The following is a 24,212-nucleotide window of genomic DNA, read 5'->3' on the forward strand; positions in this document are numbered from 1 at the left end:
GGGCCGCCGCTGTGTGCTTACCTCGGCTGGAAGGTAAATATGCAGCGGAGCCCACGTTCTTAGTTTTCTATATTTCCATTTGCTTTCTATGTGTGTTCTATATGTATGTCTGTGTCTATGTGTTCTATGTCTGTGATGTGTCTGTGTCTGTGATGTGTGTGTGTTCACTCTCTGCACGGCTTCCTTTTCCTGTAATGACATCACTTCCCTGCAAAACCGCAGACAAGCGATGCACATTACCGGAGGTAAACCGCGAAATACCGCAGGGAATAACGCAGGAAAACGCAGTGAACCGCACAGAATTTGCTGCCTGCGTTATTCCCTGCGGGATTTCATGATTAACATTGGAGTCAATGGAGTGAAATCCCGCAGCGATGTGCGGAAAAGAAGTGACATGCACTTGTTTTTGCTGCGGGATTCCCGCAGCAAAACATGCAGCTGTCAAATTCCGCCCAGTGCGCACAGGATTTTTTTTCTCCATAGGATTTGCTGGTGATTCACTGCAGAGATGTTATGAACATTTTCTGCAGCGAAACATGCAGCAAATCCGCGGAAAATCAGCGGCAAAATCCGGTAAGTGCGCACAGGGCCTTAAAATGTCTTTGCAAAGAACAAACAATTCTAAAAATACATTTTTTTTAGCTCCAAAACTGTTTAAGGCTATGTGCGCACACAGCGTTTTTTTTATGCAAAACGCACAAAAATGCAAAAAAACGCACCAGCGGCAAAAATGCATGTGTTTTTGGCTGCGTTTTGCTGCGTTTTTCCAATGCATTGCATGGGTGAAAGATGCAGTAAAACGCAGGAAAGAATTGACATGTCCATTTTTTTTTAGCTCAAAAACGCAGCTAAAAAAAAAAAGTTGTGTGCAGACAGCAAAAATGAAAAGTCATAGACTTTGCTGGGGAAGCAAAGTCATACAGTTTTGAGCCCAAAAACGCATAAAAACGCACCTGAACAATGCGCAAAAACGCCTAGTGCGCACATAGCCTTATTGTCCAAAAGGGGTTAAACATATTGCATAGTATACAAAATATAAAGCCTACAATCTAGTGTAGTGATGTATTTGGTAAGTATAGATTTTGGGGGGGAAGGGGAAAAGAAAAACCAGTGGGGAGGAGGATGGGGGATGGTGTGACTGTAGTGAATTACTTATCATATATACATTATATCAAAAGTATTATGTTGGCCAGAGAACAGAGCTGCAGATGTTTATATTTTGATCATAGAGACAAATGTAAGTCGGAAGTTGGTTTCTACTTAGATCCTGGCCATGGTGTCCATATGTCAAAAGAAAATTATCTGATCTTGTCATATCAATTTGTTCATATAGCATAATCCTATTAACTCTACCCTTGACCATTTGGATTGATAGGGAAGGGGACTTCCATTTTGAGGCTATATGGATTCTAGCTGCCATAGATAGTGATGTCTTCAAAGTGGAGAGGGAGAAGGGGTTAAACCCGCACAATCCGCCAGTAATCCAGAAGGAGATGTTACATCTAGCGGTGGATGCAGCGGTGGCCGCGAGTAACCTCAGTGACAGCTCAGCTGATCGCGCTTCTCACCGCCGCTCCTCTCACCTCCACGCAGCAACTGAGGTGAGTAGCGCGATCAGCTGAGCTGTCACTGAGGTTACCCGCTGTCACTGGATCCAGCGGTGGATGCAGCGGTGGCCGCGGGTAACCTCAGTGACAGCTCAGCTGATCGCGCTTCTCACCGCCGCTCCTCTCACCTCCACGCAGCAACTGAGGTGAGTAGCGCGATCAGCTGAGCTGTCACTGAGGTTACCCACGGCCACCGCTGCATCCACCGCTGGATCCAGTGACAGCGGGTAACCTCAGTGACAGCTCAGCTGATCGCACGGCTGTCTTCATTAGCTGCGTGGAGGTGATAGGGGCGGCGGTGAGTAGCGCGATCAGCTGAGCTGTCACTGAGGTTACCCGCGGCCACCGCTGGATCCAGTGACAGCGGGTAACCTCACTGACAGCTCAGCTGATCGCACGGCTATCTTCATTAGCTGCGTGGAGGTGACCGGAGCGGCTGTGTCTGCTGCAGCTCCGGTCACCTCCATGCAGCAGCGCTGGAAGCGATGCTGGAGCATCCTGGATTACGCTGGACATGGAGGGCTTTTTGGGGCTGATTAAAGTGGTTAACCAGGGTATATGTTTGTGTTTTTTATTTCTAATAAAGGATTTTTTTCGGGTGTGTGTGTTTATTTACTGTAATTTACAGATTAATCATGGAAGGTGTCTCATAGACGCCTGACATGATTAATCTAGGACTTATTGGCAGCTATGGGCTGCCAATAACTCCTTATTACCCCGATTTGCCAACGCACCATTGCAAATCAGGAAGAGCCGGGTACAGTCCCAGAACTGTCGCATCTAATGTATGCGGCAATTCTGGGCGGTTGCTGACTGATATTGTTAGGCTGGGGGGCTCCCCATAATGTGGAGCTCCCCATCCTGAGAATACCAGCCTTCAGCCGTATGGCTTTATCTGGCTGGTTTTAAAATTGGGGGGGACCGCACGCCGTTTTTTTTATTTAATTATTTATTTCACTACACAGTATAGACACGCCCACCGGCTGCTGTGATTGGGTGCAGTGTGACACCTGTCACTCAGCGTGGGGGCGTGTCTCACTGTAACCAATCATAGGCGCCGGTGGGCGGGGAAAGCAGGGAATACGAGATTGTTTAATGGGCGGCCGGCTTTTTCAAAACAGTAAAAGCCGCCGGAGCAGTGTGAATGCCGTGCAGCGCCGGGGATCGGGGATCGGTGAGTATATGAGAGAGGGGGATAGACTGACATGGACAGAGAGTGAGGGACAGAGATAGTGACCGACTGACAGAGATTAGTGAATGACAGACATTGTGAGGCGCTTCAGAACGCAGCTTTTCAGCTGCGCTCTGAAGCGGACCTTTTTTAAGCTGCGGTGCAGAGCGCACACCTGCGCACATAGCCTCAGACATCAAAATCGTATGAGGGATGTCACACGTTTCAATTGACTAGGTTCCTGCAACAAAACGCTCAATTCTAGACAAAGATACGATGTGTTTGCGATCAACGGTTTTGCGTTCAATCCTGATCGCACGTAGCTGTCACACGCAGATACCTCACAAACGATGCCGGATGTGCGTCACTTACAACTTGACCCCAACGACGGATTGTGAGATATATTGAAACGTGTGTAGCGGGCTTTAGGCCCGATATTTAAAAGTGATTAAACCAGTTTTCTGGAATGAAACACCTTCATTGGTTGCAACATTTCGCATTTTATGCCAGTCTTAGCCAGCTTTTCCAATATAGGTGAATCATGGGTGGACGGGTGGCACTAAGCCCACTTGTATAAGGCATTCAAATTTACAACACTTTAGTATATTAAAATATATAGAATACTTAAGAAATGTAAGATATTATATACTGACGAGAAAAGTACTCCTGACTGGAGTACATTACAGGCAGATGCGCTTTTTAATGAGTTAGGCACTTCAGACTCCAGCGAGCTCATTTACTAAGACTGCCATGTGCAACGTCGGTCTTAATGACTGCACCAACATCTTTTAAAATGAAGCCAAAATAGCTTTTCAAATGGCAGGAGAGGAGGCTATGTCCATCCATTTATTTCCTCTTCAACATCCACACATTCCAAAAACTAAAGCTCCTCTTATATTTGCCAATTTTAGTGGGATTGGATAATCGTCTGATATGTATGGTGGCCTCCCAACGCTCTCCCAACAGATTATGTCGGGAAAGAGAAGAGCTGGCCTGTCGACATTTCAATGGCTCGCCCTTGTACTTTCAGGGGAGATAAGCAGGAACACAGAGAAGTCAGGCAGTGGCTTTCTCCTTGATAACACATAGAAATTATATCAACACTCAGACAAGCGTTTACATTTATGGGGATAAAAGGAGAGAGAGCTGTCTGCCCAACGAACGTTTTGTTCAACAGTTATCTCATGAAAATGGCCAGCTATAGTGGGAAGATTTGTGTTTTCTAATGTTTTTAGACACTTCTTTACCTTATTCAACAAGGAGGTGTAGCTTAGACGAAAATGGCAATTGTGTAAAAAGATATATAAAAAATGTAGGTGCACAATAGTGGGTGGCACAAAGTAAGTAGACAAACGTGTTTAAATTTCTGGCAAGTTTATTATCAAGAATGAGCCACTGAAAACTTTGGCATTTAACAGTGCAAATAATACAATTTCAAAGGATATGTAAATCGGCTACTGTGCTTTTCTTTTTTTAAACTTCTTAAAAAATGATCTGACAACATGATTCCTCTAGTCAGTTTGATTACAATGATATAGGAGTTTTTTCACTATTTTAGCGATTTTAAAAAACTCTGAACTTTGTAAAAATAAATTATTTGGTTTGTGCCTTTATTTTCTGAAACTTATTACTTTTTATTTTTCGGTCAATTGAGTTATTGGATGGCTTCTTTATTGTGTGTTGAACTGATGTTTTCATGTATAGAATTTTGGGGTAGATAAATAAAATGTTTTGATTTCTCTTTATTGTATTTTTTTGCAATGTGGGGATAAAAAACAAAAAAAAAACCCCAAAAACAATTCTGATCATTGCTGTTATAAGCAGATGCCAATTATGTAACATAGACGGCATCTGTCCTGTGTGGAGTGGCCTCTGCTCTAAACACCCCGACACAGTCCACAGCCATCATGAAGCATTAAGAGGTTAACAGTTGTTGTACCTGTGCCCTTGCATAGAGCACAGTATTTCAGTGGTGAACCTTCTGGTTCCTTTCATTACACTGTATACCAATCTGGGATATCTAAGTAGATACTTGCATGAACACCTTAGTCTTTTTCTACTTATTATAAAAATACTTTATTGATTATCAAAATTACATACATACATATATATTCAGCACTAAAAACAATATTTAGAAAGGAAAAGGGGAGGGGCGAGTAGCCCTAGCCTTTCCCTTCCTAGTTTACGGGGTCGGCGTCCTGATTTATAGTGACGCCCCCGTTCCGCGGTGACTAACCCTAGGCAGTCCCTTCCTACTTCTAAGATAGAGTGCACTGACTCAAGGAGTGTACTAACCCAAAGTAGTAAAACCACAGAGAGAAAGAGGTGCACAGTCCGGGGTAACTAATTTGTCTGTATCATCACCCAAGGCTGATGGGGATAGGGGGCCTAAGGGTAGTCACGTATGTCAATTAGTCTGTGTGCCCAGTGACAAAAGATAACTGAATAGAAGGTAGAAACTAGATTTTGCTATCCAAGAATCGCCCAACGCGTTTCGCCCTTTCTGATAGTAGTAACCTCAGGGCTCATCAGGGGCGTCTCAACTAGATTCTTGAAGAGTTAATTCTTAATTTCAATTTTTGTGACATACTGTTTGAGGTATCGGCATACTCAGAAGAAACTGCACAACACATTTTGAGGTCCATTTTTTCCTGTTAAAATTTCCATTTTTTTCTTTCCTTATTGCTTTAATTCCTGTGAAGCACCTTGTGCAGCATTGATCCCCCGCGGCCCCCTCCTCCTTCACAGTGCACGCTGGCCCCTCCCCTTTTCCTTTCTAAATATTGTTTTTAGTGCTGAAAATATATGTATGTATGTAATTTTGATAATCAATAAAGTATTTTTTATAATAAGTAGAAAAACACTAAGGTGTTGATCCTTTCATTACACCTCACTGTAATATATACTCTGGTACCTATGTTGCCAACCTTGTCCATTTTTAAATGGCAGTGAAGATGGAGACTTGGCTGCAGACACTCAGACATAGCTAAACACTGATAAGATTTTTTTTTTTCACTTAAAGGGAATCTGTCAACAGGATTTTGCAATGTAAGCTCAGGACAGCATGCTGCGAGAGTTAAAAAAACAACAACATCTGTGCTTCTCTTATCTGTTTGCAAGCTATTGTTTACTCATATTGCTATAAGATTAACATTGATGTGACTCTCTGCAGTGCAGACTAGTCTGCCATGCCCCCTGCTGTGTTTGACACCTCACAGTCAATGCACAATCTCTATTGAGAGCATGATGTGGGTGGGAAGAGCTCCCAACTCTGCTACACTCAATTCTGAGATAAAGTCAGAACACTGCACACAGTGATCTAAGTTAAACATGGTCAGTTTCAGAATCTCTTTGCCTACAGCATGATGCTCAGGTGAAGTAGCAAAAACCTGGTGACAGATTCTCTTTAAAGATAATTTTACACCCAGTTACTACTACGTCATCTGAGTGCAGCATGATGTAGGTGCAAAGACCATCTGTCTTGGAATATGTAAGTGCAGTCACCCTGATTCCAGTGATGTCACTTACTGGGCTGCTTACTACAGTTTTGATAAAATCACAGTTTTATTTGCTGCAGATTTAGTCCTCTGAATGCTGAGCTCTGTATAACCCTGCCTACACCACTGATTGCCAGTTATTTGTGTACACTCTGCACTAGCATAAAGCTGCCAATCAGCGGTGGTTGGGGGGCTATACAGTAATCATGAATATGGAGGACTACATGCAATCAGGTTTACTAGTCCTCAAGTGAAAATGTATAACTTACAGCAAATAGCAGTAACTTATACATTGTTGGAAGTAGGGTCTCTATCTCAACATCATACTTGTCTCAGATTAGGTGGCAAAAACCTGGTGACAGAATCCCTTTAAAAGAGTTGTTCTCTGTAAATAGAAAAAAATAAATAACTAAACTTAAACGAACAATTCATTCTAGTTTTGTCTAAGGAGGAAATAAGTATAGAATGAATATGCTTGCACAGACAGAAACCTAGAAACCATGAGTGTTAATAAGACAAGTGCCAGTGAGTATGTGCAGAAGGAAGCCCCTCTGCTGTCACCTGGAGATACAGTTAGGTGCAGAAATATTGGGAAAGTGACCGAATCTCCATGATTTCAGCTCTGCAGGCCACTACTTTTGATTTCAAATAAAATGATCTGAGATGCAATTGAAGTGTAGACTTTTGGGTTTAATTAAAGGGGTTGAACAAAAATATTGTGTGAAACCTTTAAGAATTGCAATCATTTTTCTACAAAGCCTCCTCATTTCAGTGGCTCAAATAAATAAAATGTTCAAGGACATCACCAAACGCTGGGTTTCCTCCTTTGTGAGGCGTTGCCGTATTTACTGTAGCTGCCTTCAGTTGTTGCTTGTTTGTGGGCGTTTCTGCCTTATGCTTTATCTTGATCATGTGAAATGCAGCTCGATGGAGTTGAGATCTGTTTATTGACCTGGTCATTGCAGAATATTGCATTTCTTTACCTTAATAAACTCCTGGGTTGCTTTCACAGTATGTGTTGGGTCTTTGTAAATCTATACTGTGAAGGTATCATCCAATCACCCTTGCTGTATTTGGTGGAATATGAGCAGAAAGTATCGCTCTGTACACTTTAGAATTCATCCTCCTGCTTCTGTCTTCAGTCACATCATCATCAATAAACACTGGTGACCCAGGAGCCATTGGAAGCCATGCATAGCCATGCCATCACACTGCCTCCACCATGTGTTAGAGGATTCCTGTGCTTTGGATCATGAGCAGTTCCAAGCCTTCTCCATACTTTCTTCTTACTATTATTCTGGTACAGGTTGTTCTTAGTTTCATCTGCCCAAAGAATACTTTTGGCAAACTCTATTCTGGCCTCTTTAACGGTATAAACTGTGTGGTGAACCTTCTATATTTTCTCTCATGCAGTCTTTTCTTTATGGTTGCCTTAGACAGTGAAACATTTACTTCGCAGAGAGCGTTTTTCACTTGGGTGGCTTTTGTGAAGGGGTTTTTCTTCACCATGGAAAGGATTCTGCGATCATACACCACCGTTGTTTTCTGTGGATGTCCAGGTCTTTTTAAGTTCCCAAGCTCACCAGTGCGCTCTTCTTTTTGCAGAATGCATCAACCTGTTGATTTGGCCACTCCTAACATTTCTGCCATCGCTCTGATGGATTTTTCTTCTTTTTTTTCAGTCTAATGAAGGTCGGTTTAGCTCCTTTGACTGCATGTTGCGGAGTTCACAGTAACAATTTCCAAATGCAAATGCTACACCTGGAACCAGCTCCAGACCTTTCACTCAAGATAGATTAACAAGGGAATAGCACATGAAGCCCAGTAAAGAGCTTTTGAGATAATTGTCCAATTTCTTTTGCTCCCTTGAAAAAATGGCAGCAACATATTAAAGGGCTGTGCATTATCCAAATATTTCTGGACCTAACTGTATATTAAATACTGATTGTAATACAGTTACTTAACAGTACAAAGAGAAAAAAATCTTTTACTCACAGGAATTCTGTCTCTGGACTGCCGAACAGCACTAGGAGTTTGTTGGAAATCACCCCCTATAGTTATCAGCAAAGAAAAGAAAGAAAATAAACACTTAATGGTTATCAGCGATATATTTAAATATTATGGAACCACCAGGAGTAGATTATTTTGATCATTTTGATCATGGGTAGATAGCTATCATTAGCTGCACATGCTATTACTTAAATATGGCCATGCTACTAATCATTTTAGTATAGTGTATGAATATGGTGTTTATGTGTCTTATGTGTGACACAGGTTACCTAGAATACATTTCATATTCTCTACAGCCATTATTCAGTAATGAGAAGTGTAAATCACAGGACCATGCATATAAATTACAAGGGATGACTAGGTAGTCCTGTAGAAAGGAGCAGAATGCAGGCTCTGGATACATGACCTGTGATTTTATATTTTTGTGTGTTCTGTAAAAAATATCAAATTTCAAACAAATGTTCTCTGTTTTTGACACTCACTGGTGAGAATAACCACGTCATGATTTGTATAGTATGTTTTAATCATTACTGAATCTGTTGTTATCTACTGCTCAGAATTCACTAAAATATGAATGGAAATCAATCTGTACATCAAAACAGCTACAATCTGTGATCTGCCCAATGAATGCAGAGCTCACAACTCCTTGGAACTACAGCAACGTCTTGAAGAATCAACCTTTGATGAGCCGATAATGATGTTTCGTGACTTAACAAACAAGACTACTCAACAGTGCCTTCTCAACCAGTGGTAACTTGACAAATGCGGCTACTATCTCCGGTAAATACCACCATGTGATTACAGCCCCAAGGCAGACTGTGTGTTCAGCCGGCTAGTCAACCTTACCAGCTAATACGTGGAATATCTGCATATCTTAAGTGTTATTTGAAACTGGAAAGTGAATTGTTCATTTGTACTTCTAAAAGACGTTTAAGTGCTGAAAATTACTTAGTGTTTAACCATAACAAAGGTTCATCAAAATGTTTTATCTTGGCCAACCAATGATATTCTGTCATTGTCAGAAAAGGTGCTGACAATATTTGAAAATTTTGGCTGATACTTGCTATTAGTTGACTGTAAAAAGTGAAAGATCTTCTATAACAAGAGTTTTATCTGACAATACATAGACCATTACTCGCCAACTGTAATTCTACATGTACGGCTGCTTTGAATAAGTCTAATGACCAACACCAACAAAAAAGTGTATCGTTCACCAAACGAACGCTTGTTTGGTGGCTGTTTACCATTCAATTGACGTTTGTCTTACGCGTATGGCACCCACACATCTGCCAGCTATTAATCCTCTAGTCATTCTCTAGTGCTGAAAAGAATAACTATTGATATCTGAACGTATGAGTTTGAAGCTTTATCAAAGATAAACACTAATTTTATAAATATCTTATCAATGATTCTACCAATCTGATTTCCAGAATGAACTGTAGAATGCTCATAGTTAACGATTAGTCACTTTGCTCCCCAAGTCAATATCCAAAAATCACATATATGTTTATGTGAATAATAGAATTAGTTTCTTCCTCACACAAACTTTTAGACACACAAAAACAAAATAAAAAAAAATCTAAACTTCATCTGGAAATGGTGATATTTAGTATTTATGAATATATGTACGGTAATAATTAAAAATCATAAATACCCAAGAAATTAATGCTGCCAAAATATTAATGGCTCTACCAAGTGTATTAAGCTGCTAGTTTCAAAAATATTTAAAGTGCACTGATGGCCTATCCTTAGGATAGGTCATGAATGTCTAATCAGCAGAGGTCCAACATCCGGCACCCTCCCAGTTCATCAGCTCTTGGTGACGTCGGTGGCTGCAAGCAGCCGGAAAAGCTGATTTCTGACTGCACCAAGAACAATTGATCGGCGAGGGTGACGGGTGCTGGACTTTGGCCAAACAAACATTGATGACCTATCCTAACGATAGGCCATGATTGTGAAATTAGCGGCCAAACTCTTTGACGCATGATATTTAAAAGAGGATTAATTTTATATTTATAAGAGCAATCTACTAAAAAGAACGTATTACTAATCGGGCAAGGTATAATCGGACAGTGAATGTGTTTTCCTAGCTTTATACATGTTGTTTTATATATATATATATATATATATATATATATATATACTGATCAAAAAAATAAAGGGAACACTAAAATACCATTTTGTTGTTTAAGTGTTTCCTTTATGTTTTTGAGCAGTGTGTGTATATATATATGTATATATATATATATATATATATATATATATATATATATATATATATCGTACAGGCCAAAGGTTTGGACACACCTCATTCAAAGAGTTTTCTTTATTTTCATGACTCTAAAAATTGTAGATTCAATGAATTAACACATGTAGAATGAAATACTTAACAAAAAAGTGTGAAACAACTGAAAATATGTCTTATATTCTAGGTTCTTCAAAGAAGCCACATTTTGCTTTGATTGCTGCTTTGCACACTCTTGACATTCTCTTGATGAGCTTCAAGAGGTAGTCACCGGAAATGGTCTTCCAACAGTCTTGGAGTTCCCAGAGATGCTTAGCACTTGTTGGCCCTTTTGCCTTCACTCTGCGGTCCAGCTCACCCCAAACCATCTCGATTGGGTTCAGGTCTGGTGACTGTGGAGGCCAGTTCATCTGGCGTAGCACTCCATCACTCTCCTTCTTAGTCAAATAGCCCTTACACAGCCTGTAGGTGTGTTTGGGGTCATTGTCCTGTTGAAAAATAAATAATGGTGCAACTAAATGCAAACCGGATGGAATAGCATGGAATACCATAGCAAGATGCTGTGGTAGACATGCTGGTTCAGTATGCCTTTAATTTTGAATAAATCCCCAACAGTGTCACCAGCAAAGCACCCCCACACCATCACACCTCCTCCTCCATACTTCACGGTGGGAACCAGGTGTCAGGAATGCCTACTGTTTGGTTACCCCGCCCTTAACTTTGCCCTCAGCCAAGATGGTGGAGCATACTTCCAATAAGCTCCTCCTTCACCACCTGTTTGTCTTTAATATCCAGCCTGGTTAAACACTCATTGCTTGAGTATTGTGTAAAGCTCCTGCTTGCAGTTCTCTTACTGAAACCCTATCTTTCTGGATCGTTCCTTCCTCCTATTCTGTATCCCGCATGCCTGTCAGCAACTTGATTATCGTCTGCACTTTCCGTGGAACTACAAGTCCCAGACTGGACCTGAGTTCCTTCTTGTCAGTGTACTTGCCGCTTTCAGTGTTCTCCCTGTTTCCCGCTATTGGACTCCAGTTATTCCCATCAGTATCGTGACACCAGGCATGTAGAGTCCATCCATTCACCTTTTCTGCGTCACACAAAGACATGGTGGTTGGATCCAAAGATCTCAAATTTGGACTCATCAGACCAAAGCACAGATTTCCACTGGTCTAATGTCCATTCCTTGTGGTTTTTAGTCCAAACAAGTCTCTTCTGTTTGTTGCCTGTACTTAGCAGTGGTTTCCTAGGGGCTATTTTACCATGAAGGCCTGCTGCACAAAGTCTCCTCTTAACAGTTGTTTTAGAGATGTGTCTGCTGCTAGAACTCTGTGTGGCATTGACCTGGCCTCTAATCTGAGCTGCTGGTAACCTGTGATTTCTGAGGCTGGTGACTCGGATAAACTTATCCTCCGCAGCAGAGGTGACTCTTGGTCTTCCTTTCCTGGGGTGGTCCTCATGTGAGCCAGTTTCTTTGTAGCGTTTGATGGTTTTTGCCACTGTACTTGGGGACACTTTCAAATTTTCCCCAATTTTTCGGACTGACTGACCTTAATTTCTTAAAGTAATGATGGCCACTCGTTTTTCTTTACCTAGCTGCTTTTTTTTTGCCATAATACAAATTCAAACAGTCTGTTCAGTAGGACTATCAGCTGTTTATCCACCAGACGTCTGCACAACACAACTGATGGTCCCAACCCCATTTATAAGGCAAGAAATCCCACTTATTAAACCAGACAAGGCACACCTGTGAAGTGAAAACCATTTCCGGTGACTACCTCTTGAAGCTCATCAAGAGAATGCCAAGAGTGTGCAAAGCAGTAATCAAAGCAAAAGGTGGCTACTTTGAGGAACCTAGAATACAAGACATATTTTCAGTTGTTTCACACTTTTTTGTTAAGTATTTCATTCCACATGTGTTAAGTCATAATTTTGATGCCTTCAATGTGAATCTACAATTTTCAGAGTCCTGAAAATAAAGAAAACTCTTTAAATGTTTGAATGAGAAGGTGTGTCCAAACGTATGCTCTGTACTGTATATATATTTATAAAATATATATATATATATATATATATATATATATACACACACATGTATATATACACATATATATATTTTTTAATTATATATATATATATATATATATATATACGCAAAAACATGTGTATATATATACCGTACATATACATATATATAGATAGCATAACTTGCTTCCATGTCGACTCTACCAATTTCACATATAATTCTCAGATTTGCTTCATTTCATCTCGGGGAGGGAGTTTGGAGGGGAGCAATTGTTGGCTGATCACTCTCCTTCCTTCACCGAAGTGTGCCCAGAAGATTGGGCAAGCTTTCTTGCTAAGTGCTCTTTTTTTGTGGAAGGAACTGCTGAATAATTAGCTCTGCTACATAATTATATTTTTACTTTACTTGGATGTGATCTAAATGCCCTTAACAAAACTTATCTTTTGAAAGTTGTATCAGCTTTAATCTGGAAGTAGGAAAAGATGAACACAGGCATGCACGTACAAGATACTTAAGCTGAAGACGCCAACACTTTCAATACACTGATCTCTACAGTAATGTAGAAAAGATTTGATGTAGTTAATGTATGAGACGGAGGCAAATCAATGGAAATGTGTACCATGGTTGCAATCGATCATGAAGCTTCCACCAGAACAGAGACATGGATATACAAACTTCTAAGATAGCACTAAGTCACTATGCCAAGATACAACCAATGCACGCTTATGGCTCTTGCAAGCGAATGTGATCATGAGGTCTGCAAAGAAATGAACAAGAATCCATAAATAAACAAATAGAATAAGAAAATAAATAAGAAGCAACATAAAATAAAATGCCTGCAAGCCTCTGACATGGACTTTCATTATTATGGAATACTGAATTTCTTCAATGGGATAGAAAAAAAGGAAAAAAAAAGATAAGAAAGTCTGCAGGGATGAAATCTGCAAGCCACATAACATGAAACCATCCAAAACAATGTTTGCCAGCCACATTTGCAAAAAAAACGGAACAAAGCAGTCACCTGCCGGCTTCCTCCTCACGCAGGCCTGATGGGCCGGTCTAGACTGCTTGACCGCAGGTTTTAAAATTACTTTCCTGGAGGGAGAATGGAGCTGAACGTCTGATTTTTTACCAATTTCTGCTTTCTTTAGGATTGCTATAGACAGAGAAAATAGGAAGAAAAGAAAGAAGCATAGTCAGGGGAGTTAACACGTAGCTGGTCATCATTAGATTGCAGCGTGTACAACAGATAGGTTCCCTGGCTGTACTTGGATGGAAAAGATGAGTAAGTGATGGACCTTTTTTCCTTCTCACTTCGTCTCTGGAGGTTGCGCTAAGATCCCTTTTACTTATTTTCCTTTCAGGTGTTGAAATACGACCTCGGCCACTCTTGAAAGGCTTGTCTTTCCTGTGTCTTTCAACAGGAACCTTCTGTATTTCTCGCTCGACCTTCTCCTCCTTAGGAATGGGTTCTATTGCTTCAGTCATAAGGCTCCTGTCCTCATCTGTACACATGAGAAGAGTTAGGACAGCAGAAGCAGCAGATTTCCTGTACAAAATATTAACTTGAAAAGTCACATCGCATCAGTCTACAGAAGTCTATCAGTGGGAACAGAGTTGAGTACTGTATGTCATCTGATGCATTGGCTATCTGCAGTTTTTCCCAGATTTCTTGATCAATCTAAAGTTTTCTTAAAGGGAATATGTCACCAGGTTTTTGCCACCTAATCTGAGAGCAGAATAACGTAGGGGCAGAGATCCTGATTCCAGTGATGTGTCACTTACTGGGCTGCTTAGTGTAGTTTTAATAAAATCACTGATTAATCAGCAATAGATTATCATTAGAGGACTACTTGGTGTGCTGCCAGAGAGTCCACCATAGTCATGATCTCTGTATAACTGCTAGATCTGCAGTAGAGAAAACATTGATGTTATCAAAATGTCAGCAAACAGCTCAGTAAGTGTCATATCACTGGAATTGGGGTCTATGTCTCTACATTATGCTGCTCTCAGATGAGGTAGCAAAAACCGAGTGACAGATTCCTTTTAAATAATTTTTGGGCCTAAAAATAATTAATAAAAAGAAAATAATACAGTTTTTAATACACTTAGCTACCAATTCTTTTCTGATTTCCTGCCATATTTCTTGCATCCCCCACTACTACTTGTTTTAGATATTGTGTAATAAGTCATGGCTACAAAACACCAATAATTGTCTGCAGCGGTGATGTTTTGTCACTATGAATGGCATATTAACATATAATTGGGGATGAAGTAGACTAGCAGTGGGTCAAAAAATAATTATTACCATAAGGTGTATTGAAAACGTATATTACTGTTCAATAATTTTGTAATTTTAATTTTGAGCAAAAGTGATAAGTATATCAAATATAATGGAGAAGTATGAGTCCTAACTTTATATTCCCCATGACTTTAATTCATTCCTGCCTTTTGCATGAAATATTATGCTAAAAAAGCCTTACAAGGAATCTGATAGCTGATCCATGCTGCCTAATCCACAGGCAGCATGTATGGGACACTGGCTGTATAACCTTGGCCAGGTTCTTTGTTGACTTTATACCACTGCAACGTTTTAAAGAAAAACATACTTTAAAAGCCGCCATGCACCGAGTCACTCTGGAGGCTAGTCGAACAGTTGGTTCCTTTTGTCTTTTCTTCGCCTCCTCTCCTTGAGTGACAGGTCTCTCTCTATATACACAGGGAGAGACCTGTCAATCCGGGGCCGTGGGTGGGAAGTAACCGATGGGAAACCATCTGTCTGACCAGTCTTCGGTGACGATCAGTCCATGGCAGCTTTTAAAATGTTTTTCTCTGAAACGTCACAGTGCTATAAAGTCAACAAAAACGTGGCCGAGGTCATAGAGCCAACGTCCGATACATGCTGCCTGTGGATCAGCTGTCAGGTTCTCTTTAACCCATTGGGTTACTTTGGTGCACAAACCTAACTGCTACATTCCAATTAGAGAGCATTCTTTATATTTTGTGATATACATTTTCTCTCTGCATTTTAGCTAATTTAAGATTCATTTGAGTTTAGTGATTCACTGAAATGTAAATAACTAAGTACAAATTATTTTGTAGAAATAGAAGCAGTGGATGTGTCTGCTGGGTACCCCAATACGCCCCCTCTCCTTAATAAAGTAGTAATTATACACTTGTCTCTGATTGCTGACAGCCGTTAACTGGTAAAATCTTTGTATTGTTGGTAGCTGTTGTGCCTAATTCATTGTATCTATATGAGAATTAAAAACAGAATATTTTATGGAGGGAGGTTCAACAGGGCAAGCTGCTACTCTGGAACATAGTTATCAAGACATATGTCTGGATCCTCTATCACTGAAATAGGCAGACGAGTATAGTCTCCTTAACTTTCACTTGATGTTTTGCAGCAGTTTTTTTTACTATTTATTTTTTTAATCCTGTTATTACACAGGATTTAAAAAAAATATATCTCATTTGCACTTTGAAAGTCGCACTTTTTTTAGACTTCTTGATTTTTCTTAAACCACGTGTGGCCTTATCGGTTTGATGCATTATTTTCATGGTAGTCAACAGGCACTTAACATCCACATGTAAAAACCAATATCAAGGATTCTAAAGACAGAACCTCCATGGAGATTTCCATAGAAAACAATTCTGGGAACATTTCCTGTAAGTGTGTTTTAATAGAAAGTGCGGCTTTAGATTGCACAATGAGCTTAGTTTAGAGGAGATGGGAATTTAAACATGGGTGGGCTGCAATACCAGACACAACCCAAGTATTGGAGTAATTTTTCTTTCTTATTTCAGCCATTTTTTTTAACGCACTGGGAAAAGCAGGCTAAATAGCTTAGTGGGGAAATATCACAACAAAAGAAATGCAACAATATCATCTAGTATTGTGATATAGTTATACTAAAGCCCGCTTTACACACTACAATATATCTTACGATGTGTCGGCGGGGTCACGTCGTAAGTGACGCACATCTGGCATCGTAAGGTACATTGTAGTGTGTAACAGCTACGTGCGATTGCGATTGAACGCTAAAACGTTCATCGCACGCACGTCGTTCATTTCTCATAGATTGAATGACATGTTGTTCATCGTACCCGGGGTAGCACACATCTCAGTGTGTGACACCCCGGGAACGATGAACAGATCTTACCTGCGTCCTTCAGCTCCCGGCCAGCAATGCGGAAGGAAGGAGGTGGGCGGGATGTTTACGTACCGCTCATCTCCGCCCCTCCGCTTCTATTGTCCGGCTGCCGCGTGACGTCGATGTGACGCCGAACGTCCCTCCCACTCCAGGAAGTGGACGTTCGCCGCCCACATCGAGGTCGTATGGACGGGTAAGTACGTGTGATGGGGGTTAATCGTTTGTGCGGCACATTGAACAAATTGAACGTGCCGCACATACGATGGGGGCGGTTAAGATCGCATACGATATCGTATGCGAAATCGTAACATGTAAAGCAGGCTTTAGACCATTGAGTTGTGGGATCTAGTAATTTCACTAATTATTTACTTGAGAAAACATTATGGAATTGTTACCCACCTTGTGTGTCCACCCAGATGCTGTCTGTGTCCAATATCGAATCATCTATGGTGGTCTCATCTCTGTAATCATCCTGAGTTTCTGTCTTATACTCTGTTTCTTTTTCTGGAGAGGCAAGCATGCAAGGTGAACCTTCCCTGGGTTCTTCATGAGACTGTTCTTCTGTTACTTCTTCCTCCTCTTCTTCTTCTTCCTCCTCCTCCTCTTCTTCTTCTGTCATTGGCCTTTCTTCTGTTTCAGAAGGTTCAGATGCTTGAAAGCGGACATTGTGACTCACAGTTTCACCATCATCTGTAGCAGTTTGTACTACTTGAATAAAGTCATCTTCAACTGTGACTACCGATTCAACAACAGCTGTTGCCTCCTCCAAGTGCTCTGCAGATGGCTCTTTATCTTCTTCTTCCCCAGACTGATCTGGTATTTCTGGTGTTAAATCTTTGCTGCACTCATCTATCACTTCTACCTCAAGGTCCTCCTTATCATCTACAACCACTTCATGGTCAGTTACAGCCTGGATCTCCTGGCCCATTTCATCCTTTGTTATTACTGCTTCGACAGTTTGTTCTTCTTGGGATTCAGACACTTTTTCAATTTGCACTTCCCCTGTGCTATCTTCCTCAGTCTCATGTGTTGAAGCATCATTATTTTCCGACTCCTTGTTTGTGATGTTCGGAGTGACTTCTTCGCTGTCTGGTTTCTGTACATCAGTGGTGGTTACATCTTGTGATGAATCTGGGGCTTGTTCTGGCTCTCCACTGGATTCATAAGATTCTTCTTTGTCAACAGCTTCTTGATGCACTAAGTCAGGTTTTGGACCTTTCTCTTTCAAGTCCACATCAGAAAGCTTGGAGGTGTCTTTGGCTTGGGAAGCGCCTTCCTCAGCTTCTTCTTTCACCATTGTAGAATCGGATTCCTTAGATTCTTGAGTTATATTTTCTACCTCAGATTCCTTTTGTGCTTGTTGCTCAGATTTTGACTCAGTTACTTGTTGGTGACTAAACGTTTCCTCAGTAGACAACTTTGTTTCTTCCATATCCGACACAATTATAGGGCATGTGTCAATTTCAGCTTCTTTAGTTGTGGATTCTTCTTTTGAGGCAAGTACAGATATCTCTCTATTTACTTTGTCATCCTTTTCAATTGACGTCTCCGACAATGAATCTTTTCTCTCTACTATTACAGCTTCGGCACTGTCCAGCTGTGTTTTTTGCTCAATTGCAACTTGACTTTCCCTTAAATCAATCTGTTCCTCACCCTTCTCACCCACTCTGCCAATATTACTTTCAGACTCCATCTCCCAGTCCAGAGCAACAGTGTCACCGGTGGAGTCCTGTCTTTCTTTGCCAAGCTTCTCTGCAGCAGCAAGTTTTACCTGAATGATGGCTGGATCTACAGCAAGACCTTCATAAAGAGTAGACATACCGCCACCTAGATTTTCGCTATCCTGTACAGGGGAAGGCAGAGGGACAGTGTATTTATTAAAAACACAGTAGCCCAATTCTTCTTGCTGGCTATCTGTCTTTACAAGAAGGTTGGTACCTTCTATCATAGTTGCTTCTAGGCTTACGTTACTTTCATCTATAATGATTTCAGAACTTGCAGATTTTCTTCTAGCAGCATCACATTCTGTACTCCCTGAATCTAATCTGGACCTTGGGCCTGTTAAATCTAACATTTCTGGCAAGTCAGGTGCCATAATTGTACCATTTTTGTAGTACTCTTTTGCTGGATACTGAGATTCACATAATGGCTCTAGCTCAAATCGTTCTTTTCCTGTGTCTTTAACTGTTTCTTCTTTGTCTTCCTCCTCTTCCTCTTGTTCTTGTTCTTCTGGGAATGAAGGTGCTTTTTCTAATGCAGGGGTAGTTGCTGGTAAATCAGCTTCATCTCCTTCATCCATGCTTCCACTCGTGTTAGAGAGGATATCCGTAGCTAGTGGGGAGAGATCATGGGCACGTGCATAAGTGAAGCCTAGTGCTATGGAGTCAAGACACGACATAGGGAGATTTATGGACATACTTCTCTGTTCAATGGCAGACCTACCACCAAGTCCAAGACTGCGGCTCAGGGTCAGATCATCTTTATTTTTACTAAGAAATTCTGATTTGTCAGAATAGATATTTGGATCAATTGTAAAAAGACGATCTCCTGCTGCTATTGTTGACTGGAGTTTTGTAGATGTAAGTGAGCTATAACCAACATCTTTAGCAGGGGCACTGCTTTTTACTTCAGGCACTGGGGCTAATCCTTCTTCTACTTCTTCATCTTCTTTGTCTATATGTGGTATTGAGCAGGCTTCATATGGTGGTTCTTTGACATCAGTCAGCTCATAGTAATCACTGCTCTTTTGGATATTACTACCTAAGGTTTGCTCTTTTAATGCAGAGGTTTCAAAATACGTGGACATTCCAGACTTGTCTTCATCCAGTTTAATTTTATGATCATCAAGAGGTTTGCTGTCACTTTGAATCTCTGATACAACCATTTCTTTTTCGTCATGTGTAAATGGATCTGTACTGCTCACCATTGGCACGTCCATTTTCTCTCTATCGTGCGTCTCAAGGTGACCTGAATCTTTGGAGCTCATCGGCTCTTCTTGACTACTGGTTATGTCTTTTATGCTTGACGCTTTAACTTGCTCTACGATATCACTAGATTTGCTAGCAATTGTCTCGTCTTGTTTTGTTGGAATACCTGATTGACCAAGGATATCTGATTTAGAATGACTGTCATCCCTGTCCTCAATATATTTATCAGATCCTTTCTCAAGTGCAATGCTAGATAGATCTGAACTTGGAACGTCATGTGGTTTCTGAACGTTAGTAAGACTAAAGTTGTCTGCCTCTCCCTGGTAGCTATCACTTGCTCTGTCTTTGGTTACGTCTAATATATCTGGCTTCATTGCACTTATAATAGCTTCTTCTATCGGTTCTGTCACAGTTTGTTCTAATAAAGGAGAATGTTGCAAAGACGTTTCAATATGACTTGACGGAAAACTAGAGAAAACATTTTCATTCTTGTCAGTTGAGTGGTCTGTTGAAAGATTGTCTTTACTTTCAACCTCAACCCTGCTAAAGTCCAGCTGTTCAGATTCAGGAGATGTTGGAGTACAAGGCTCTACAGAAAATGAATAAACGTGTGGCATTGCAAACGTAACATCAGTACTTGACATCTGTAGTGGTGATGGAAATTTCTCATCTTCCTTCTCTGATTTCTTTTCATCCTTCTCTAAAGATCCTAACCCCATGGTATCTTGCTTAGTTTTCTCTTCAGTCTTAGTTTTCTTAATATCTTCAACAGTGTCTACAGCTTCCACAGAGTAAGGCAGAGAGTCCAACTGTCCTTGTGCCCCCATCTTCGAGGCTGAAAGTACATCTAAAGCAGTTTGATTTTTTTTTCATAACACATTAACAAAAAAAACAAAACAAAATAGACACCATTTGTAAAACAGGCTAACTTCAAGCAAATGCCACATACAGTGTAACCTGATTATTTCAAGTCTTACAAATAATATATTTTAATTTTGAGAAGTATTACTAATAATGTCTTATTGATAGAACATATAGATAGCTAAATAGAGCTTAAATTATCACGCAATTTGTTCTATGGGAATAATACTACACTATGCAAAAGTTTTAGTTAGGTGGGAAAAAATGCTGCAAAGTATAGCTAGAATTACAAATAGTTCATTTTTATCTGTTAACAAAATATAAATTGAATGAACAAAAGAGAAATGTAAATGAAATCAATACTTGCTCACCGTTTTGGAAAGAGCTCAGCAGGGAGATTGTTCCAAACTTCTTGGAGAACTAACCACAGATCTTCTGTTGAGGCCTATGTAAATCCTGCTGTTTTTTCATCTAATCTCAGACAGACTCAATGTTGTTTAGATCAGTGCTCTGTGGTTAGTTCTTCAAGATGTTTGGAACAACCTATATTCCGAGTTCTTTCCGAAACTGTGGGCAAAGGTATCCAGAGGAACTGATACCTTCATGCTATTTTGAAGGTAAAAGGGTGGTGACTTCAAATATTCTGATTTAGATTTCTTTTTTGTTCATTCATTTTGCATTTTGTTAATTGATTAAAAAATAAACTATTACACTTCTATTTATTTAGCGCTCATAGAGTTGTCTATTGTGAAACTTTCCAACATTACAGAAAATATGTATATTAAATTCTGGGCACCTATTTAAATGGATGTTTCACTACTTAGTATTACTGGCCACATCAATATAACGTTCAGAAACAAGGCTTCTCTCAGATCCCTTGTGTTGGCAATAGTGCCTCTGAGCGGCGCTATTGCAGTCCACTCATCCCCATTGAGTTACCCCAAGGGCTCCTTGACCTTTATGATCCGGTAATGTCATTTCAACTTTCAGTTGACCTGACATCACCGAGGCGGGACCCAGTCACCATGGGTGACTGGGCAGTGGGTGGAGTTTCCCCACACATCACAGTTCAGCATCGCTGCTGCATGCGGCACTCTACAACAGAGGAGGGAGTGCGCGATATGCTGGGCTGTGAAACTCTGCCCACAGACCAGTCATTCAGGGACACTGGAGTCAACTGGAAGTTGACGTGACATCACTGGATTTCAGAGGTCCCGGAGCCTGGGGGTCACGTGATGGGAATAAGCATTGCTCATAAGCACTATTGCCAACACAAGGTATTTGAGAGAAGCCTTGTTCCTGAACGTTATATCGATGTGTCTATTAAAGCTAAGTAGTCAATCAACGCTTTAAAGCTTTTTGCCAGTTTTCTCCATTTTTTATTTTAGATGCATTAGAGCAATTAAATATGACATACATACTTTTTACAGGGTGATCCATTACATTTCTGGTCGGCACTCGTAGCTAGACAATCATTCTCTGCAGTAATGAAAGGACATGCCCTGATGAGTGCCCACCAGAAATGTGATTGATACTTATCACCAAAGTTGCTGTAATGCTGTAGTGCCTGTAAATATCATGATAGACATGTCTTTGTTGAAATCATTCATTTTACAATGACGTTAAATAGAAGCTATAAATGAGTATTTTTCTGGAGGACTGACGAGTCAAGGTGTCCTGATTCTGCCCATCGTCATTGACTGACATGCCAACGGGCACTGCTAGTGTTGACTTTGCATGTTCCCAGATATGTTAATAAATTTGATAAAAGCAAGGACACTGAGACTCTATACCACACCAGCCCTGCCCAGATGACTCTTACTAAGCTATTTAAATGCAGCATATATCGATTTATATCTTCTTTTTCTCCTATAATAAACAGGCAATTTCGACAGGGACATATTTAAATGGTATGTACAAACGCTCCAACATTATGGTGAGGGTTCAATGATCAAAATACTGGTGACAAGTTTTTGGTAAATTGATAAAATTCTGGCCGGGATAATTATCAGGACTTAACAAGTTGATAGATTACCTCAATGGGAATGAAGGGAAAAAGAGACCACCGACCAGGCCATTCCCCTAAAGAAAAATGTATTAATATGACCAGCTTGAAGTTATTTTTTTTTGGGGGGGGGCAAGGAATGGAAAAAGCTAAATTTATAATTTTTTTGCCATCAGGGCAGGTTAAATAATGTATCTAATTGTTTGTAATGGGCAACAATAACATTTCTGTGAACTTTTTGTTAAAGTATTTGCTTTATCCAACTAAACCTAAGATATACATTTACTTTACATATGATAGCAAAAACAAAACACTCATTTTTTTAAATTAATCAGGTTACACTGCATCAGGTTAAAAAAAATCAAAGCAAATTTAGTTGCATCGGTAAAATGTAAATTGTCATTTGTTTTGAATAATTATACTAAGATTGTTTTATAGAATATTGAGAATTCATGAACTGAATTAAAAGGGCCTTCAACACATGTGATCTAAAAGTTTTAGGATGATGACCTACATTGTCCTGTCTATGCGGAGGCATTAGTACATCGGTCACTTTGAACACGCTGCTTCATTTTCAGCCAACATGCTATAAGGCAGGAGGGACTGAGCAGATGGATATATAGTTTTGTATTTAGTATTATTGGTTAAAATAATTTGTCACCCTGTAGGGCCTCATATAAGGTACATTAAAGTCAGCCGGAGTAGCCAATCATCTGACGTGTATGGGGATTCTGTTGGAGGAGAGTAGGGTTGGGCGCTTGGGTTTCAAAGTTTTCGAAGGAGATAAGCCACAGATCTTTCTAGCAGCAGCTTTCTCCTCCCTCTCTCGCTGTTGAAAGCACATAAACCCTCAGCCAAGAAGACCATTTAAATTTATGGAATGGTTGGGAGAGAGACTATTTTCAGCATACAGAGAAAGTTGCCAATTATTAAGTGTGCCCACCCTACAAACTTATTAGCCCAAAGTGAATAGTGATTTCAGTTTATCAATTTGCTCATCTCCTAGTGCAGATAGGCCAGCATACTCATTGTGACAAATGCTTTTTAATAACCCTTGCATACTTCTTAGTGCCATATATTATGGACTTATGCCTTAGTGGATTTAGGAATAAGTCTGTAACATAAACCTGCATGCAGTGAATCAAATCCAAAGAGAGACACCCAGAAGTCCGAATAAGACACTGCCGAATGGATTCACAAATGTGCAAGTTTAGCATTAGGACTAGAGTTGGAAACAAACAAGACATCTGATGTTTTACCAAGGAAAGCTTTTCTCCTGATCTCCTTAAATGTATTCATCTTTTTCAATGCTCTTAAAAAAAGCAAGGCAAACCACTGTAAAGCACTAAATGTGAAGGGCCCTTAGAGGATCGCTGTATATGGTCTCTTGACTTTTTCAGCATCACTTAGACTTGTACATTTTAATGAAGTTCATCATGAAGGATCCTATTGAAATATCTACTAAAGACTCTCCATACAAATTTCTTAAAAGAAAACAAAAAACAAAAAAAGTCCAAGGTGTCTTAGTCTATTCTAACTGCAATAACATAAATGGCCAGTGGCATAAAATAGCAGTTTGACCAGTAAATGCCTTCCTCAATTTTCCAATAAACTGTCCTTTCTGGCTGGATAACTATTATGCTGTTTTATTTTTATAGGTGGAGAGAGATAGGTGACCACCAGTCACGTCATCAAAAGGATCAGGC

The 24,212-nt window shown here is 40.2% G+C and overlaps 1 protein-coding gene across 13 annotated transcripts in view; it reads right to left on the reverse strand.

Moving 5' to 3' along the window:
* The window catches only part of MAP2 (microtubule associated protein 2), a 366,782-nt gene that overhangs the window by 32,922 nt on the left and 309,648 nt on the right, over positions 1 to 24,212 (reverse strand). For 8 of the 13 annotated variants that reach the window (XM_075317562.1, XM_075317557.1, XM_075317565.1 and 5 more), the window contains 4 exons: positions 17,113 to 20,487; positions 13,855 to 14,061; positions 13,578 to 13,712; positions 8,271 to 8,326 (listed from right to left, as the gene is read on the reverse strand). In XM_075317562.1, the coding sequence (XP_075173677.1) occupies positions 8,271 to 8,326; positions 13,578 to 13,712; positions 13,855 to 14,061; positions 17,113 to 20,487 (3,773 nt within the window). The remainder of the gene's footprint in view (positions 1 to 8,270; positions 8,327 to 13,577; positions 13,713 to 13,854; positions 14,062 to 17,112; positions 20,488 to 24,212) is intronic. The other 5 variants (XM_075317560.1, XM_075317566.1, XM_075317568.1 and 2 more) reach the window with 2 other exon arrangements.

The sequence above is a fragment of the Anomaloglossus baeobatrachus genome, chromosome 7, assembly GCF_048569485.1.
Source record: "Anomaloglossus baeobatrachus isolate aAnoBae1 chromosome 7, aAnoBae1.hap1, whole genome shotgun sequence".
NCBI classification, from domain to species: Eukaryota; Metazoa; Chordata; class Amphibia; order Anura; family Aromobatidae; genus Anomaloglossus; species Anomaloglossus baeobatrachus.